Here is a 19,374-nt window from a genome sequence, read left to right as displayed (position 1 = left end):
AGCAGCAGCAGTATCAGACGTCACGAACGCCGTATCCAGCGTCGTACTGGCCCGGCATCATCGGCCAACGCCACGGACCGGCATCCACCAGCAGCAGCAGCAGGAGGAGGAGGAGCAGGAGGTGCAGCAGCCGCATCATCATCATCACCATCAGCGGCCGCGACAGCGCCATCGCCAGCTCAAACTGAGTAACGAGGAGGACCAGCACCACCACGGGCACCATCTTTATCATCAGGACCAGCAGCACCAACTAGCCGTCACGCTGGCCGCACCATCGCCCGCCCCGTTCTCTTCCTCGCTGGCAACCGAAAGGTTAATAAAGTTCGGTAAAATTCGGAGATTTCGGGAAACGAGTGCCTCACCATCGAGACGGACGTCGCCGGCTACGCCAAGTGCACGTAAGTGACATTCACTTCCCATTCCTTCCTTCCATTCCAAACCCCTCACACCCGAACTGTCCTCCGAAACATCGGAGCGGAGCGACTGATGATGGAAAGTGTCACCGCCTCGGCTCGATGTTAATAATTCGTCTACCCCAGCATGTGTGTGTGTGTGTGTGCGCATGTGGGAGTCTGTGGCCTGTTATCGAAAGCCGATTTCACGACCACCCCCTCCCAACCACAACCACCCCAAACATAACACACGTGGATTTGAATCAACAGATGTTCTCTCTCTCGCTCTCTCTCTCTTTCTCTCTTGTACCCATGATTAACGCTCATGGACGACGATTAATGCTCTGTTCTCTCGTGCTCGCATCGCCCCAAGATGCACTCTACATATAAACATTATCATCAATTATGCGATGCTCCCCAACTCCGACCCCCACCGCCCAACGATCCACGCGAATCGAAGGTGCAAACAGAGAGAGAGAAGGAATTTAAATTAAACTGACCCACCGAGGAAGATGTGTCGGTGGTCATTTTTGGGTGTTTTGGGTGTTGTTGGGGTTGGGAGGATGTAACAACAAATTAATCAATTGACGCGTCTTGGATCTTTCATTTTGTTGAAAGCAAATCCACATAAAATCTAGGAATTTGCTGTAAATAGAGTTAAACACTACAGGTCTTGGTATGGACCGGCAAGGTATGAAAGCATATCCTGCCAGAAATGCTCATCTGTTGTATGACAGAAAGAAAAAGGACTCTGGATCGCTCGTTGGATGGATTTCTTGTACCTACTCCGGCAGGTACTGACCCCCTTTCATCCTCGAATTCGTGCGTGTGTGTATGTGTGCCGGTTGGTAGCATAAGTAAGCATTGCAACCACCAAGGCTGTGGATGGGCTACGGCATCCAAAAAAAATCTCGATACCCGCTGGCGAGAAAACGTCTTGACGGTTGACAGAAGAGGTAGACGCGCGTTTGTGTGTGTGAGTGTGGGTGTGCTTGTCCAGTTCTAAGCCTCCTTCCTTTCCTCCCCTCCTTCCTGGACTCATTACGATGCACAACACCCGATGCTCGATAGGACACCAAACCGAGGCTCGAGAAAAAGACTCTTACCTGCTGCATTCTGCACCGCTCCTTCTCCTCCTCCTCCTCCTCGTCCTCCTCAACCCCTGGCAACCCCGGCAGGGCAGGGATGTCCCTCTGTTTACCCTCCCCGAGACCGTGTCGCACTTTTGTTCGCCAAAAATTACTCCCAGCATAGCCAATGCCATGGCAAATGTGGCGAAAGACGTGAAAAAGGAAAAGGTAACGAAAAAAAAAGCGTCACCACCAAGCGAGAGAGGGGTCGTTGAAGCCGCGAAAGCGAGGGACGAGGGAATGTCCCTCTGCGCGCCGCGTCCGCTCTTCCCCCGCGACGCAAATCTTAAGTAAAACCCCTGATGAGGCCAAAAGGCAGAAAAATAAGAAGAAGCAACGACCAGAACACACACACCAGCCAAACCAGCATAAGAAATGCTGGCGACGACGACGACAACGCGAAGGCCAAGAGTGAAGAGAAGAGAGAAAAAAGAGCATAAAATGTGCGCTCGCACGCCTCGTGCCCACCCACCCACTACTATCCTCTACCACCCTACCCCACCCCCTACCCCGGCCTGCCTACCTTCTCTACCTACGTAGCTAATTTGTGGCGAATCGCAAAGGACGACCACCGAGCGCCGGTTGTTTTGTGTTGACGATATTTTGTTTCTCTCCCCCGCCGCAGCCACTTCTCCTTCAGCTACTGCTACTGCTGCAGGACTTTTTTCTCCCAAAAAAACCAAACCAACACGGACTTGGATTTTTCCTTTTCCGCTGGCCAGAGATTCGTTTCTTGCATTTCGCGGGTAGATGGTGCATGGCTGAAGAGGGGAAACGGGGAGGGTCGGGGTCTTTCACTCACTACTACCGCCTCATCATCATCCATCGGCGCACGGATCTCCGCACGGTCCCATCCCATCCCACCTTAACGCCGGCTGCTGCTGCTGCTACTGCTGTCTGCTCATTTTCGCGAAAATGGCGCAACCTACCCGTCCTCCCCGAAAAGCCAACGACAGCCGCGGGTAGCAGCAGCAGCAGCAGCAGCAGCAGCAGCAGCAGCTGGATGGCGGCATTTATTATGGACACGACACACTGCAGCGCGCACCAGCGGGCGGCGCACCAGCATCCTTAATACTCCGGAGGAAAAGCGGTAGCTTTGGCTCGCTCCGTGAGTTTGTGGTGTGTGTGTGTCCATGTCCGTGTCCTTTTTTTTTTGCTGTATGCTACCTCCCTCCTGCCTGTCGTCCTTGGGACGGACGGACACAACTGTGACGAGAAAAAAGAAGAAGTAGAAGAAGGACTTTTTCTTCGCCTTTTTCTCCTTATGCTTCATCTTCTTGGAACTGTCGACTGCAGCCAGAAGAAGCGAAGCAAAGCAAGGACTTGCCACACAAGGTGAATGGTGAAGGCAACTGCGCGATGATGGGTGTCCTGTCCGTCCGGGATGTCCTTAAGGCTCCTTGGAGAGGGACGAGATGCAGAGATGGGGACGAGATGCAGCAAAATCATCTCCACGTGACGCGACGGAGCGGCGTGTCGAGGAGCGGAGTGGGGAGTGTGGAGTTGGTCGCGTTTTCGCGAACTCCGAGTGTCCGAAACGCGAACCGACGCGAAGGGACGTCGCTCGACGGCAGGCACGTCGCTCGTCACCAGCCGCCCGCCGCCAGTGAGTGTGCCGCGTGAATTTCGCGGTTTTTTTTTTCTTCTCCTTCATTATGCTGCGTGGTTTTTCCTCGTGTTCCACGTGCACCATGACGAACTATGACCGCGCTAGAGAGTGGGGGGAAGGGTGTTCGAATGAGGCGGAGGGAAAAAGGTCAACCACCACCCTTGGCCAGCCCTTGGCGCCGAGAGCTACCTTGCCCATCGGCGGCTAGGCTAGCGAAAGCAGACCGGGTTCCCAAAAACATATCACACCACCCACCTACACCTCCTCCTCCTCATCATCATCATCAGCACCACCACCAACGCATCGCGATAACAGATGAAAAAGGAAAGTAGAAAGTGGTGGTGGTGGTGGTGGTGGTGGTGGTGGAGGAGATGGAAAGGAAACCCAACAAAACGCATCCCCTCCTCCTATCCACCACCGCACCGTCATTTCTACTACCCCGTCCCCGGTTCGTGTTCTCGTGCGCCAGAAGATCCGCCAAGCTGGTCAAGGTAGTTGGCGGAGGGGGTGATGTCCGAAACGGGAGGGAGGGAGAAGCGGAATAACTATGAAAGGACCGAGGGTGAAACTAAAAAGGTGTAGCCTCTGCAATAGTAGTACGCCTACTGCAGGACGACCAGGAGACGTCGAATCTCCTTAATCTTGCTCACACACACGCACACGCGCGCGCCTTGGCCGCGTGTCTCTTACCCATCGTGATTAGCGCCACGGACCGCGGACCCTTTTTGGCGCCCTCCTGCTGCTGCTGCTGCTGATATCCTTTCCACTGTATGTGTGCCTGTGTGTGTGTGTGCTTGCATTCATATATTTCATTCCGTTTTGTGCAGTGGCTGCCCCGCCTGGACTTGACGTCCTTTTCGCATATATATATTCCCTTCTCGAGCATCGAGCGCCCGCTTGGTCTGACGAGGAGTGACCGAGGGATCGTCCACAGTGTCCGAGTCTATGTATGTATGTGTGTTCCCCACCTCCTGCTGCTGGCTGGGCGCCTTTACTGCACTTTGGGCACTCTACCAAAGACGCATTTCATCAGGAAAACCCCCAACTTCTTCCCTTTCTTTTACTCAGATTTTTGCTTTTTATTTTCAAGCTTTTATCTGTTGTTGTTGGTCGCGATTCATTTTTTGTTTTTTCAAATTCACGTCGCGAGCTCCTCGCGCTCCTCGGCCAATGGTCATTAGTCAGCGAAAGGACGGACACGCGTGCGGCGCCTTCGCGACCCCTTTTTTCAATGTGTATCCGAGCGAGCGAGGGCCAACTGAGCCTTTTACACACTCACATACACACACACATGCCTTCGCGTCCAGCATTGCGGTATTTACGAAGGGATTGGTAAACGGTGGATTCGGTCAGTCCTTTCTTTTCCGGTGCATCTCGCTACCGCCACTATTACCGGGAGAGATTTAAAAAGGATTTGGCCATTCTCACCTCCCTTCTCCCTGGGGTTTTATGCCACATTGGTTTGACTCATCCACAACTCCTTGCACCTTGCAATGCTGCTTGTGAGTAACGCCAGAACCGTTGGTTTTTACGAAAGCAAATTAAAACAAATGGAATGTAGCTGGAACAGGATACGGGCCACTGCTATTTTCCACGTTCCTTAAGGATCAATCCGCAACAATCCCAAAGCTACACTAGACCCACTAGCAGGCGAAAGCAATGCCCCACGGCGACAATGTGTGTAATTAGCGCGCACAAAATGTGCAGGTAATAGGGGTTAGTGCCGGTGGTGCGACAACCTGACGCATCGGCGGAGAGCGCCAACACACACACACACATATCCTGCCTCCACCTCCAACGCTGCTGCAGCTGGTCCCCCTATGCTTGTCCGCGATCGCGACCGACCGCGCGTCATCTGTTTGGGGCCCCCATTAAAAACCACCGCGAACTCGGCTCTGGGTCTTAATGTTGCGTTTTTTTTGCTCTTTTTCCCGCTGTTCCCGGGGTTTGTTTCGTGCGTTTTTGTTTTTTTTTTGCTTTGCGAACCTTCCCTTCGTGTCCTTATAATGACCACAGTGAGGGGTGGTATGACGCGGGGGGCCGCCTGTTTTGTCACGCACCAGACGCGCGCGCGCGCGCACACATCGAAAGGACCTTTTCCGTTGTCCCCTGTCCGTTGGTTTGCGCGCTCGTGTTTGTGTGTGTGTGTGTGCGTTGGCAAGTGTCGTCGTCCTGCTGACGCCTGTCACCCTCGGAACGGCCAGTGGATGGTGCACTGGACTGCTGTGTCCAGCACACAGTGAAAAAGAGAGGCCATATGATTCTGGCAAAGAAATGCTTTCTTGGTCCCCATTCCCTTTGGGGTTTGTGGCTCCCCCTTTGGCAAGGAGCAAAATCTCCCCCATCATTCTCCACTCTTTCGGTTTCTTTCTCTCTTTCTCTCTCTCCCTCTCTCTCTTCCCCCCGGGGTGACGTGCCTTTTGCGTGCCAGACGTACTGTTTTACTTTTTGTTTTCCTTTGTCCTTTTCGCGCATCGTCCCTTGGCGCGCGGTTCTCCTTAAATTGCGCTACGAGGCGTCTTATCGATTGAGTATCTCCCGCGACTGGCAGGCAGGCCGGCAGGCAACGGTACGGATGGACGGACACACCACCATCACCACCGTCCGTGCCAAGACCATGCCCCGAAAAACCAGGCGGCTGGTAGAAACCGTTAGAAAACGACAGCCTTTGCGACGCGAAATGAGCGGAGCGAAAAAAAAAGCTGTAAGAAAAAAAAACGGAAAAACCTCGCAAAAAAAAATACGTCGTCCAGCAGCAGCAAGGAGATGTGTAAACGACGAACGCCGGACGGTTGGTTGGTCGCGAGGGATCGGCACATGCACACGCAACGCAACGCCAGCGAAGGGTCGTCGTTTGTTGCCTCCATCGCCACCACCACCAGCGGCCAGCGCGCAAACCTGTATTTTCGGTGTCCGTGCGGGTCGGATCCGTGCGATGGTGGTGGTGGTGGTGGTGGTGGTCAGCCGGCAGGAGGGTTGTGTTCCTCCGCGATTATTATTATGCTTCTTTTCTGTTTTTTTTATATTTTTGTGGCCATATTCTGTCCCGCTGTTTTCGTTTTCGTTCCAATCCCTATCGTTGTTCCCCCTATCCGCGGGGTGCGCGCGCGCGCGTCAATCGCGATCGCGCCGCGGTTTTTTTTTTATTCGATTTTTTTGTTATATGCCGTGTGTCGCGACCATCACTCCCCCTCCTGTCCCCGTGAGTTCGCATCAGCAGCTTATGCGTTCGCGACTTCGCGTTTTTCGCGTTTCGTGCGCCCTCTGCGACGAGGGGCCTGCCGGGCCAAGAACCCCAATCTAAAAAAAAAACTCCCCCTAATGAAATGCATTCTGGCCGGAACCGGACCGGACCGAGGGGGGAACTACGGCTTAAAGGCGGCCCAAAAAAAAAGAGTGGGAAAGAAGAAATGCGCGAAAAGCGAATCTTAATTTAACTAATTTCCTTTTTCCGTTCTCAGGACACACACAGACGCAGGCGGAGGTTTAACACGCTCTAGACGTCCTCCTTCCCACACACCTCCCCCAATCCCTGTCACTATCCCACGATTGCGTTGACCTCTTTTACCAAAAAGCAGCGGGTTAAGGCGAAATGGTTTTTGAGTTTTGCTGCTCCGCGCGAGTTTGCGCGATCTCTCTCTCCCTCTGCTGTTGCTCTTCCTCCTCATCATTGGCCGGGCTGGCTGCACACCACACCATCCGCTAGAAACCGGTGCATCGATAAATGGTCCGGTCGGTCCGGTCAAACGGTGCGCCGTGAGAGGACACGACACGAAAATGACCCAAAAACCGTTATTTTGGCTCGCGGACGCGCTGGAGGTGAATCCTTTCTCGCCTTCTCCTTGGGGCTTGGGACAAAAAGGGATCCCCCGGGTTCGAGTTCGAGGGGACGCTGGTCGCAAACACACAAAACATAAACCCCCTGCAGGGACAGAAAGGCTCGAGGCCCCCTCCCAAATCGCGTGCTCTCTCTTCCTCCCTCCCTCTATTCATCGATAATACGGTTCGGCATCCTTTTCGTAATTAAGGTGTCTTGGATTGGTCTCGCTTGGTGGCACGGCGATGGCGATGATGGTGGTGGTGGTGGTGATGGTATGCAGAGGAGCAGCTTAGCTCTAATGTCTGTTGGATGAGAAGGACCCATATAGCAGAGGAACGGTCCTCCTCTTCCCGTGCTTGCTCGTGCCTGGCCTGGATTGAGGCTAAAATCAGTCCAAAACCTCGGGCCATCGGACGCCGAGAGTCCAACAAAAACTAGAGGAAACCCCAAAACGACACGCCACGGAACAGTGTATGTGTGCGTGTGTGTGCATACCAGTTCGAAGGGATCAATTTTTATGCATTTTTGGAAGGCCTGAAATTTAACGTTTCTGGTCTGGAGGCGCGAGTGGTCCACCCGGAGGGGGGTATTCTCACAATCTACTCACGGCGATGACGACGACGACGACGACATGCCAATCAGCGTCAATGGCGGTGGCAAATTAAATAAATTATTAGAAATTCCCGAGCAGCATCATGCAGTGGCCGCGGCGTGGCGTCAGCAACATATATTCCTCCGTTGGTCCTGTGTGTTTTTTTTTCGATTTTGTTGGAATCCTTTAGACGTCCTTTGGAAACGGAAAGAATTGCGTTTTTCCGTTATTTTGGCCCCGAGCGATATGACTTGTTTCCCTCAAATTTAAAGGCTCCCAAATTGGTTGTGTAATAATTGGTCGCGTCTCACTAGTGGAAGGAAGGAAGAAAAAATGACGAGACACAAATTTATGCAAATACCGTTTCTCAACATGCAGCCTTAGCGTGTTGCTGGCATTGCTGGAGGAATGCGTTTTGACTGCTAGCGGATTGCTCCAATGCAATCCAAGGAAGGCAGAGAGTTTATAAGATCCATTATTGACAGAAGAAAGTAATGCCCATGCTTTATGCAGCTCAACCACTTTACAACATTTTATCAAATTTATGAAACTATACAAATCAATTAAATTATACCAAATAGATTACTATCGCCCAATTGATTGAAAGAGATCGTAATATTATCGTAAACGCGAAGCAAACGTGTATCACACGAACGCTCAGTATGCGCACCCTCCCTTTCGTGCTTCAGATTCTCCGTCTCCCATTCCACCGGCGATGATACTTTGTTGGGTTGCGAGAGTAGGAGGAATGGCATAAAACCAGGAGGAGAAAAATATAATTAACTGCCAACCTGTTGCTTCTATGAATATGTTACTATCAACAGACGACGCACAACAGTTCTAACCAGCTTTGCGGTCTACGGCATTTCTTAAACGATGACGAGGGGTGGGAAGCGGGCTACTGTTTGTCATTTTATGCTCTTCAGTTATTGTTCATTATTGCGCATTTCGATGTTATCTCGAATGATTTATTTGAACAGCCAAGTAGTGTATCCGTTGGTGTACTAAATTGCATTTCTTATTAGAGTTATACGCGATTAGGATGTATCTTTTTATAATTCATCAACATCAAAAAGAATATGTTGTTTGATCAAGTTTCCTTGAAAATAGTATTAACAGCTTTCAACTATCTCTTTTACGATGAATCGTATCATTTGTTTTTCTGTCATCATAACGAGTAATTTTGTTCAAAATTGACTCCGTAACAAGTAAAATGGTCAGCCGTCTAATAGGAAGTAATGTGCGAAAATTACAGCTCGATATGCCTACGAATATCGACGACGCGCAGACACTTCTTCCGCCATGAGACAAACTCCTAGTCTAGTGTCTAGACACAACACAAGCATGGCTAGCCATCTGTGTGTGTAGATAAACAGGCTGCTAGGCCGGCCGCGTTGAATGCAATAGGACGGACCTACCGATGCTCCAGACAAGCCAAGCATGCATGACTTCAGAGCAAAAATAACACATCTCCATCCATATGCGAGTGTTGTCGGAAAAGCAAAACAAATGCAACAAGGCACACACCGGCACACCGGCGCGTGTACTGCTGGCGGGGATGGACGTGTAAATATTTAATGCTTAGAGAAATGATGCTCCTCTTCTGGCCGATGTTGCCTCGTTTGCCGAAGAGACGAGGAGCTAAACAAAGAAAAAAGTGCACAGTAAAAACGAAACCTTTTTCTTGTGCAACCGCAGTGAGGATGATAACCTTGAAGGAAAACACGGTAACCGGTAAATGCACTTGTGCGAGTTTAGCCACGTGACGCGTCTCACTCGTCTCACTTTCGCGCATTTGTCTGCCGCGCGCCTCCATTCTATTCTTGTCTGCGTGATTTCGTGCGCATCCACCATCGCATCCATAGTATTTATTGTACTTTTTATCAACGCTATGGGCAAAGGTTTGATGAAGACATTAATTGATCTTAGGCACGCAGCAGCGCGCTGCGAAGGTGATAGTTACCTAAGGGTCCGTGTATAATTATTCGATAATTGCAACGCAAACATATCTGGCGGGGATCTATTTCGTGCACCAACGCCGCATCCGAGTGTTGTGAAAAAATTCTCACCATTCGCAGCACGCAAAACATAACATGATTCTTACCCCACTAGAGATGCTGTAAAAAAGCAACTGGTGATAAAAGGAGCTGACTGGTGCAGCAACTAGTCGACGTCGAAGTCGCTCCCCCACATCCACACATCCACAGAAAACGGAAAAATAAAAAGTCCACCTGACACCCCGGCAGATGTATAAACGAACACTTTGAAACCAGACCAGACCACGACCACGTGGCCTCGCTATCTACTAAAGTAATAACCATTGCCCCAGCTCCTTCCACCGCTAGAATCGCGCTAGATAATGGATGTCGATGGCTATGTACTTTCACTTTCGCTCTCCGGGAATGGTGCCGGATAACTGTTCTAACCGGCTAGCCCCAGACACACTCAGCGTAAAAAAAACAGCGAGAAAAAAAAGGGGAAAAAGATATACCCACACACCAACATATAGAAGTGCAACATAAAAATGCATTCCATTCCTACCGGGAGCACCCGGTACTCCACTCCAGAGCATGTGGCTGAGGCAGAGAATGGCTGAGACCGTAGGTAGTGGGCGGAATGGGGGAGAGGACGGGCTGTGGCGAGGGGACGAAATCACAGAGAGAACAATAAATTCCAGTAAACGAAAGTAAAAGTCCACTTTTTTCGCTCCGACTCTCGCCTTCTGACTCGCCTCCTAATGGTTTCTCCGGGTGTTTTCCGTTCCGTTCCCGTCATCATCCTTTCCCTTCGCACTACTCCTCCCATTACCCCACTTCTGACCGACTCTCATGCTCTGTTTGTATGAATTAATACTAGAAAAACGGATTTTCCACCTCAACCACCATCACCACCACTACTAGCACTAGTACAATCATGGTCAGAGGCACAACAACTACTAGTAACCCCACCACCCACTTTTCACCTCCCCATCAGTCACCACACCGACAAGGAGGGGGTAGGGAGTTCGCAACACATTTTTGTTTTGTTCTTTTTTTGCTGTCAACCACTGCAATGCTCTGCCAACCGGGGGCTTCCAATGGTGGAAAACTGAATGAAGATGGGTGCCTGCTGTCTGCCCTACCCTGTCTTTTCCTGCCCTGCACTGTGCCTGCACCAACGGCGAAGGAGAAAAAACGTGCTAAGCATAATAATTCCGAGCGACGAGCGTATTATACGTTCCTCCTAAGGGGGTGAACTGTACCACCCAAGGATGGAAAAAAAGGATAGTAGTGACATGGCGATGACAATAGGGCCAAGGCAACGAGGGCATGTAAGTGGGCATTGCGAGTGAAGCATCCTACTGGCAGTCCCTTTCTCTCTCCGCCCCGCGAATAGAAGGGAAATTAACCGAGAAGAGAAGAAAAGCTGCTTGTCTAGAACATCTGCAAAGTGAAGGGGCCAGACGGTCGATCCAAAAAAAAAAAATCGTCGATGAAACGAAAGATGCGCTGCCCCAAAAACAAAGACCTAACAAGACCTCAAAAAAAGGTTACCGAAATTGTAAAAACTGCGAGGAAAATGCACCTTCGCACGCACATTTCTTTTTGAAATGGCTTTTTTTGCGTTTTCGACCCTAAAAGAAGTACATAACATCGCGCTTGTAATAGTTTTACAGCGCTCCGTGTGTGTGTATGGGTAGTAGCAATGTTGTTAAGAAAAACTCCTTCTCGTTGCTGACGGTGATAATCGGTCCGAGTATATAGAGTAGAGAGCGAGAAGCATGCAAGCATTAAAGGCGCGTGTGAGAAGAGAAGACGCTAGATCGTGCCGAAAAAGGACAATTGCATCCTTGGGCCACCCATGTACACTACTACCACCACTACCGGAAGGTGGTGTTTTTCTTTGGAGTATTTTTCCGCAAGACTGCACTGCATGACTGCGACAGCTGATCGGGGGTAAACGGTCCATCGGAAAGGGACAGCTACTGGCAACAGTGTTGCAGTGACCGCTGCTGCAACGACTCCGGAAGATCCAGATGCAACTGCAGTCCAGCGCGCGCGCCCCCTTTTTGGGGTTGCGCTGTATTATGTGCAACGAGCATTGTGTAAACAAAAGAATGAACACTGCACATAGCCCGAGCAGGGAGAGCATTCGAGAGGATAACCGCGTGGTGATGCTCTCCCAAAGAGAAAGATAGAGAGAAAGAGAGAGTACGGGTGATAATGAACACTACGCGACCAAAAACATAAACGCATCAGCTGCTGAGTAGTTTCATGAATGAATTCCTGGAACCCCACCGTCTACGCAGCTGCAATAGCGTGCGAGCAGAAGGAGAGAAGCACATAAGCATCCCCTTTGTCTGGTGGCCAAACAGAGACCACTAGTGGCGTTGTCTGTTGCCCCTCGTTGCATCCGGATGACCATCGTCATCATCATCACCATCATAGGGGGCAACCATGGCAAAGGCTTGCACCCAAGGTTCACGAGCCAAAAGCCCACGCAAGGCCCCACGAGAGTGCGTACGCGCAGGCGCGCATCTCGCTGGCCTGGCCGCTTCTTCCTGCTCTGACGCAGACAGTGATAGCAGACTGCCCTGCGGTGTGCCCTGGGTACGCCAGAAAGAGGCGAAACGATAGAGCTCGCGCGTGAATGGTCCATCGGATTGGAGGAGAGGAGAAAAAAGAGGCTGCGAAAAGAAAAGCATCTTCTTCCCCAATTTCCGCCGCCACCAGAGCATGGCTGGGGAGAGGACACAGATGCAGACGCAGGCGCGCGCCCGCGCACTCGAGCGCGCCTGTTGCGTTGCGATGCGTTGCGTTGGTTGGTTGGTTGGCCACCGATTGGCTTCTTCGCTTTTCGCTACTTTTTCCCAATTTCCTCCCACACTCCGGGGTGGATGACAGTGGCCGGAGAACCAATGAGAAGCCAGCGTGTATGTCTGCGTTGGCGTGGCTGCCGGACCGGACCACCGGGTGGCCGTAGTGCCGCCAACTGTGGAAAGCTTTACGCACTACTCGGCCCCCAAATCGCACCCATGGATTTCCCACGCACGGAAACGTTGCTTGGTCAGTGCGTGGGACACTCGGTTGTTCCGTTATTGGTAGTTCATAATGCATTGCAGCATAAGTGCTATGGGTTGTGGGTTGGGCAAAACATGGGTTGAGCAACAAACACTCCATAAATATATTTGTAAAAGCGGAGAACACTTGCTAGTGTTTTTCCGAAGAAAGGGGTTTAAACATGATTTTTTGAAACAAAATCATTTTTACTTATGATCAAAAACTCGTGTTTACTTATGAAAAGGATCCTGTTTACTTACGATATGATTTGTCAAAAAAAAATATTTAAAAAAAATTTAAAAGATTTAAAATACTTAAGACTTTTTAAAATAGTTCATAAAAAACCTGATGAAATAATTGTTCAATCCATTTATGCTAACTCGTTTCATTTCTTTTCCGCTCTCATCCCACAGAATCCTTACTCATGATGATGATGGCCACAGCAACGAAGGGCAAACGCCCGCTCCGTCACCTTACGGCGACGGACAAGATCGACGCGATCCAGCGGATCCACGATGGCGAATCGAAGGCCTCGGTCGCCCGTGACATCGGCGTCCCGGAATCGACGCTGCGTGGCTGGTGCAAGAACGAGGAGAAGCTCCGCTACATGTCCCGCCAATCGGTCGAGAACGCGGAGAAGCTGAGCAACGAGGCAACGGCGGCCGCCCTAACGGCAGCCGCGGCCGAACTGTTCAGCGGTGGGCCTCCGGAAAAGCGCCTCAAGCTCGATTCCTCCATGTTCGGTGGGCACGGTGGGAAGCTCAAGTACGACGACAGCAGCTACTACAAGGTATCCCCATCGACCCGCGGTGGCACCCTCAACGGACTGGACCTATCCGGTGGCAATGGTGGTGGTGGTGGAGGCGGTATCGACAAAACCTCGGGTGGTGACATCATCATGAACGGGCTCACGGGCACGGCCGCCGATTTTAGTCAGTTTGCCAAAACGGCGGCCGAAATTTCGGCGCTCAGCAAATCGAGCAAAGCGGCCGCAGCAGCCGCCGCAGCGTACGGGGCCGATCTCAGCAAACACCATCACCACGGTGGCGATCCGTCCAAATCGGACCATCACCTGTCGATGGCGGCCATCAGTCCGCTGACCAGCCTGAGCCATCTGTCGGGGATGTCGGGTCTGGGGCAGAGCCCGCTCGCACTCAGCTTCAACGAGATTGCCACCAACCTCAATCTGATCGCACAGCTCAACAACAACCACAATCTGGCCACCATGTCGAGTTTGGCGGGTGGGTTGAATTCGGCGGCCGCGGCTGCGGTTGCCGCGCAGTCGCTGCGCAGCGTCAGACCAAAGGGTAGCAACAGTTCGGCGGCCAACAATGGTACCAACCATCACAACAGCAGTCACCAGCATCAGCAACACCAGCAAGGCCAGCAAGGAGGAGGTGTAGGAGGAGGAACGGGAGGAGGTCGGGGCAGCAATGGTTTACACGACGGCAGCACTAACGGTGCCGCCGATCACCGATCGAGCAGTGATAAGGTCTCGTCATCCGGTGGCAACAACAACAGCAGCAGCAGCAACAACAACAACAACGGTTCGACCGGTCCCTCGCTCACCGTACGCAATCTGGCGAAGCTGCAGCAGCAGAAGAGCTCGTCCGGTGAACAGCAGCACCAGCAACAGTCCTTCGGAAACGGTATGCTTCATCATCATCATCATCCCCAGCCATCACACGGCTGCGGCTTAGCTAGCTTGTCCGAGCAGTTCAGAAAGTGCACTTCTGCTGCCACGACGACTTCCACTTCTACCACCGTTTCTAGTACCAATCTCGCTTCAACCACTCCCAATCATACTGCTTCCGTAGGTCGCGATCCAAACGCTCCGGTCGACGATGCGCTCTGGTACTGGCTCAAGTCACAGCAAGCGATGCTCGGCCTCAACAACCTATACTCGTCGCTTCCACGTGCCGCCAGCAACAGCCCACCGACGCCACCACCGCCATCATCACACAATGCGACGACGACGGCCGCTGCCGCCGCCGCCAACGCACACCTGCTGACGGCCAGCTCGGGAGCATCGCCGACGCAACTTCCACCATCGGCGCACACCCCACCACCGCCGCTCGGTTCGGTACCGCTCGTCAGTACACCACAACCGACACCACCCTCATCCGCACCCTCGCTTACACCCGAGGACACGAAGAACTCGTCCTGGTTCTGGCAGTGGTACAAAACATTCGGTGCCTCACTGATGCCAGGTGGCGGTGGCGGCGGTGCGACTGCCGGTACCGCTGGTACCGTCGATAGTAAAATGTTGGCCGCTCTACAGAACCAGCACAGCATCAACAACAACTCGCTTAGCCAGCAGAATAACAATCAAAAAGCTGCTGCGGCAGCTGCGTCGCTGGCAGCCTACGAAAACATCCTGTACTCACAGCTCACCAAAGGTAGCAGTGCTGCCGGGGGTAACAATGGCAGCAATTCCGGTGGAGGTGGTGGTACGGGCGGTGCGAGTGATACGCTCAACAACAACCACCATGCGCTAGGTCTACCACATCTACGAGGTGGTGTAGCGATGGACCTAAACATGAGTGGTTCGGTCGGTGGTGGTGATGTGAAACCCGAAGATCTCTCCAACCATCATCACGGCAGTGGTAGCGAGAGGACCAAGGAAGGTGGTCCACTGGCGCTCGGTAATGGGGATCTCGAGCGGCACGCACGCTACAACCCTAGCCCGTGCTCGACGGCGTCCTCGCTACGGAGCGGCCATCGGACACTGCCAGCCGTGGATCAGGATCAAGATGATTCACTGGTTGACGATGAGGCAGATGTGGAACGTAAAGATCGCCTTGAGATGGCCACGGAAGAGAGGCAGGCAGGGGAGCATCTGGATGGTAGTGAAACCAACCGAGAGAACGATGACTCCAGTCTCCAAGAGACTCGTGACGATCATCGTCGCGTTCGTCGTCGCCGGCGCGATTCTGAGGAGGCTGAAGAGGATGGACAGGATCTCGAAGAAAAGCGTGCAGCTTGCGTCGAAGATGGGGTACAGGAGGACGCTGACGAGGACGAGGAGGAGGAGCTGACGAAGGAACACTCAGTGGTCGCCACCGCCAACGCAAAGCAGGTGCTCGATGGGTTGCTGTTCAGTAGCAACAGCAATGACCGCTGTTCCACTACACCCCTATCACTGCCTCGTGGACGCTCCGCCAGTCCGCTAACCGCTGGAGGAAGCATCCATAACGACGAAGAGCAGCATGGTGGTGAGGAGCTGGATCGGGACGTTAAGGGCAGCGATCTGGAGTCCGATGATTCGAACGTGCAGCCACCGACGATGCTGACCACGACCACAACACCACCGCCAGAAACATCGACCGTGGTGGCCTCGGTAGCCGTGGCCGACATTCGCAACTCGGCCGATGCCGTCGAACATGGTGAGAAGTTCCTGAAGTGGCTCGAGGCGTGCAGTGACCCGAATGTTACCGCAATGCAGGTAATGCAGTTCAAGTATCTGCTCAACAGCATCAAACTGAGCGCGGAGCGGCAGCTCCAGAGTGCCACCAATGCTGCCGGAGCGATTGGTGGTACGGTGCAGGAGGAGCGAACACGCATTCGGAAACGCAAGTAGAGCCCCGAACTGTTTGATGTTAATTGTAAATAGTCCAACGCAAGAACGGTTCCAAAGCGCACGTTTTGAGACGAATCGAGCCGATCGATTGTTAACGCTTGGCATCAGCACTTGCGCCTGCGAGTGGCATCAACAAAGGGTGGTTGATGCTGAATGAACGTTAATGCACATTCCAGAACTCTTTCTGAAATTCGAATTCCAGAAACGATCTCTCGGCACAGTTGCCTCCGCCCGCGCAATGTATCCGCGCAATGTGGATAATGATAGGGCCACCGTTGTCCTCCTCTGTTGTCCTCCTGAGCGAAGACAAACGATTTATTTGGTTACAAGTAGTTTCTTACTTTAATCCGCATACCCAAACAATATATAAGTAGTTGAATTTTTTTAGTTTTTCCACCGACCTGTTTCCCAACACACACACATCCATCACACGGTGCGAGGGAACGTTAGAGATTAAGAAATAGCCTTTTATGGCTTTATTTGAATCAGAGATTTAAAATACAACAAGAGAATCCTGCACGAGCATTATGCGCTGTGCAAGTGCATTAACGCTAAATTGAACATCAAATTGATTGTAAAAATTAAGAAAAGTTGAATTCTCCATTGCAGCAAGCCCGCAGTACAATGTTTTGAATCATTCAACTACATGGATTTAGTTGCATTTTTAAAACGTTCCCATAACTCTCCCTTTTTTAATTTCCAAACAATGTTAGTGTTAATCCAGATTGAAATGGATTTTCGTCCCTATCGAAGAGCACAGATCCAGAAACAATTCGATAAAAATATGCAAACAATGATAACACCGCCAAAGACGAGCGGACATGGAGTGTAGGAGAGTGGTGGACAAGCAATGATGATGATTCTGATGCCAAATGTACAAGTACTTCAAGATGCACCGATTTATTAATTGTAAACTAAACAAAAAAAGGAAATCGATCGCGGGATAAGAGAATCGCAAAAGCTCAAAATTTGAATTTCACCAAGGAAGCCTAAATTCCACAAAGCGTAGCCATTTGGCAACGATCGAAGTGTTGCCCACATGCCAAATGAAGCGTAAATCCTAAGGCTGAAACAATTATATGTTTCCGGAAATTTGCGTTTGATTACTCTGCTCACTTCGAGCCACGTCTGGGAAAGTATATTTAGGAAATTTTGAATTGTATAAAGATGAAAATTGAGCCGCATGGTGCAAAGTAAAGTCTTAGTCCAAAGAATAGAAAGCGGAAACGAGGAGCTGTGTGTGTTGCGCACGCTCGCAGACGGCTCTCGAGCAATCAGTGCAGCGTTGAAAACCTAATCCTATGAGTCGGTTATAGCTGATTTGAGCAATGTTTCCTATTCAGCTGGTGATCTGCGCTACTGATGATGATAATGATCCCTGAACCCGTTAATCAATCAAAACACTCCCGTTAGTAATGTAAATGTAGCAGCAAACATGCGTATGTATGAAATAAACTATTTAGAAAGTAAATCCAGTCTGCGGAATAGCGGAATCGTGGCGTTTTATAGCGCAATCGAAGCAAAAAGAACAAAAACCAACAAAACAAACATTTCAGCGGTCGACGAAAGACAAATTGTCATTGTGATTTTTTGGACTATTTCCTAAAATAAAAAAAAAAAAACAAACTAAACTAAAGAAAACCGGTCCATCTTGGCGAGAACATTACATATAATAAAGGAAAGACGTATTGGAGAATGAAAAAAAGCACGGCGTATGTATTAGAAGTGATTTTGGGTAACGTGTAAGCTATTTTCAGACAGGGAGCAAGTGGAACCACAAATGCAGTCCTCGCCCAGAGGATCCTGAACAAAACTCAATTCTATTCCTATGTATAAAACAACAAAATGAAAGCGGCGCGGTTTATTGTAAAGTTTGAACTCTATTCACTCAAAGAAAATGTTGAACATACATAAATGAAATTTGCAGACAGTACCGTATATAATAAATCTATATATATATGAGAGCAAAGCGGCCCAAACCCACTCGATCACACTTTATGCTCGAAAAATCAAACGAAAGATGATAACAATGATGATTGGGACGCGGGTGCGAATAAAAAGTTAGAAATAAATTATTGAAATGAAACATCCCCAAACAACAACCACGTATTCTCGATCATTTTCGTGCTTCTTGCACGATGTATCAGTTAAAAATCGAAAGAAACTGCTGACGAATTCGCTTGCTGGTCGTTAAGGCAACCTTTGGCGCGCGAGTCTCAGCAACATAGCAACCGACCAACAGAAACCCATAATCAAAGTGGTCAAGGTACCGGTCTGTGTACTTACCATATTCACTTGATTCGCGAGCGGCTCGTAGATGATGTAGTCGGCTACGAATACGGCAATTTCTTCCCATGAGCCGATCAGATCCGGAAACAGCAGCACGGATGGCCGCAGCGTGGTACAAACGAACTTCTGCACACCGCACTCGTTCGGCAGGGCCAGCACGAGCGGTTTACGGTTAGGAAACTTCTCGCGGTACTGGCGACGAAAGTTTTCCGCAAACAGTAACACTAACTTTTCCTTCGACGAGAGCGTACGGTACGTTTCCGGATATTCGACATTCTCAGGCTCTTCCGAAGGCTGTTCGGAGCTCGCGGCCACCGTTTGCTGCGGGGTCGTTGGTTCCGGAACCTTGTACGACGGGAAGCAAGTATCGATGATGCCGAGTTTCTGCTTGACCGCATCCAGCGATTCACCTTTCGGCACCAACCCGTCCACGTCGAATTCGGGTGACAATCGAGGTGGCAACTGTTTGGTGGGTGTTGGTGGCGGAATACGCAGCTCACGTGCCTGGGCACGTTTATCGCGCAACTTTTTGATCAAAATATCGGCCACATTCGCGGATATCGAACTCTCGCGGGAAGCCATCGTGTGTGGCAAGCAACGAACGCACTCAAAGACTGCTGCGACGTTCGTTTTCTTGTTCCAGGTGTTGGTAAACAAGCGAGGCCTGCCTCAATCCGTTTCCATGCCAACCGGCCGTGCCATGCTGATGCGTGGACCGTTTGAAAGATGGTAAATTGCACTGTTTTATTGTGCAATATTTTGATGGATGGAACCGCATTTCTCCTCACGAAAGCTCAAACATTTTTTCCAGGAAAGCTCACACTAGCGCCCCCTATCCGAGAGTTTTGTAAGCTCGAAGTGCGGTTCTGGTGACTTAAATGCCGATGAAATCCGGAAAACTTTAAGAAACGAACCTCAAAAGT

General features: G+C 50.8%; 1 protein-coding gene across 1 annotated transcript; it reads left to right on the top strand.

Moving 5' to 3' along the window:
* The first annotated feature begins 219 nt into the window (after nt 1–219).
* On the top strand, nt 220–18,083 carry LOC125959274 (protein distal antenna). The gene is made up of 5 exons (XM_049692087.1): nt 220–398; nt 12,996–13,898; nt 13,946–13,964; nt 14,107–14,231; nt 14,400–18,083. The coding sequence occupies exons 2-5, from the start codon at nt 13,007–13,009 to the stop codon at nt 16,160–16,162; spliced, it is 2,799 nt and encodes a 932-aa protein (XP_049548044.1). The 5' UTR covers nt 220–398; nt 12,996–13,006; the 3' UTR covers nt 16,163–18,083.
* The last annotated feature ends 1,291 nt before the right edge of the window (nt 18,084–19,374 follow it).

Source organism: Anopheles darlingi, chromosome 2, assembly GCF_943734745.1.
Source record: "Anopheles darlingi chromosome 2, idAnoDarlMG_H_01, whole genome shotgun sequence".
Taxonomy (NCBI): Eukaryota; Metazoa; Arthropoda; class Insecta; order Diptera; family Culicidae; genus Anopheles; species Anopheles darlingi.
This window is presented reverse-complemented; position numbering and strand designations above follow the sequence as displayed.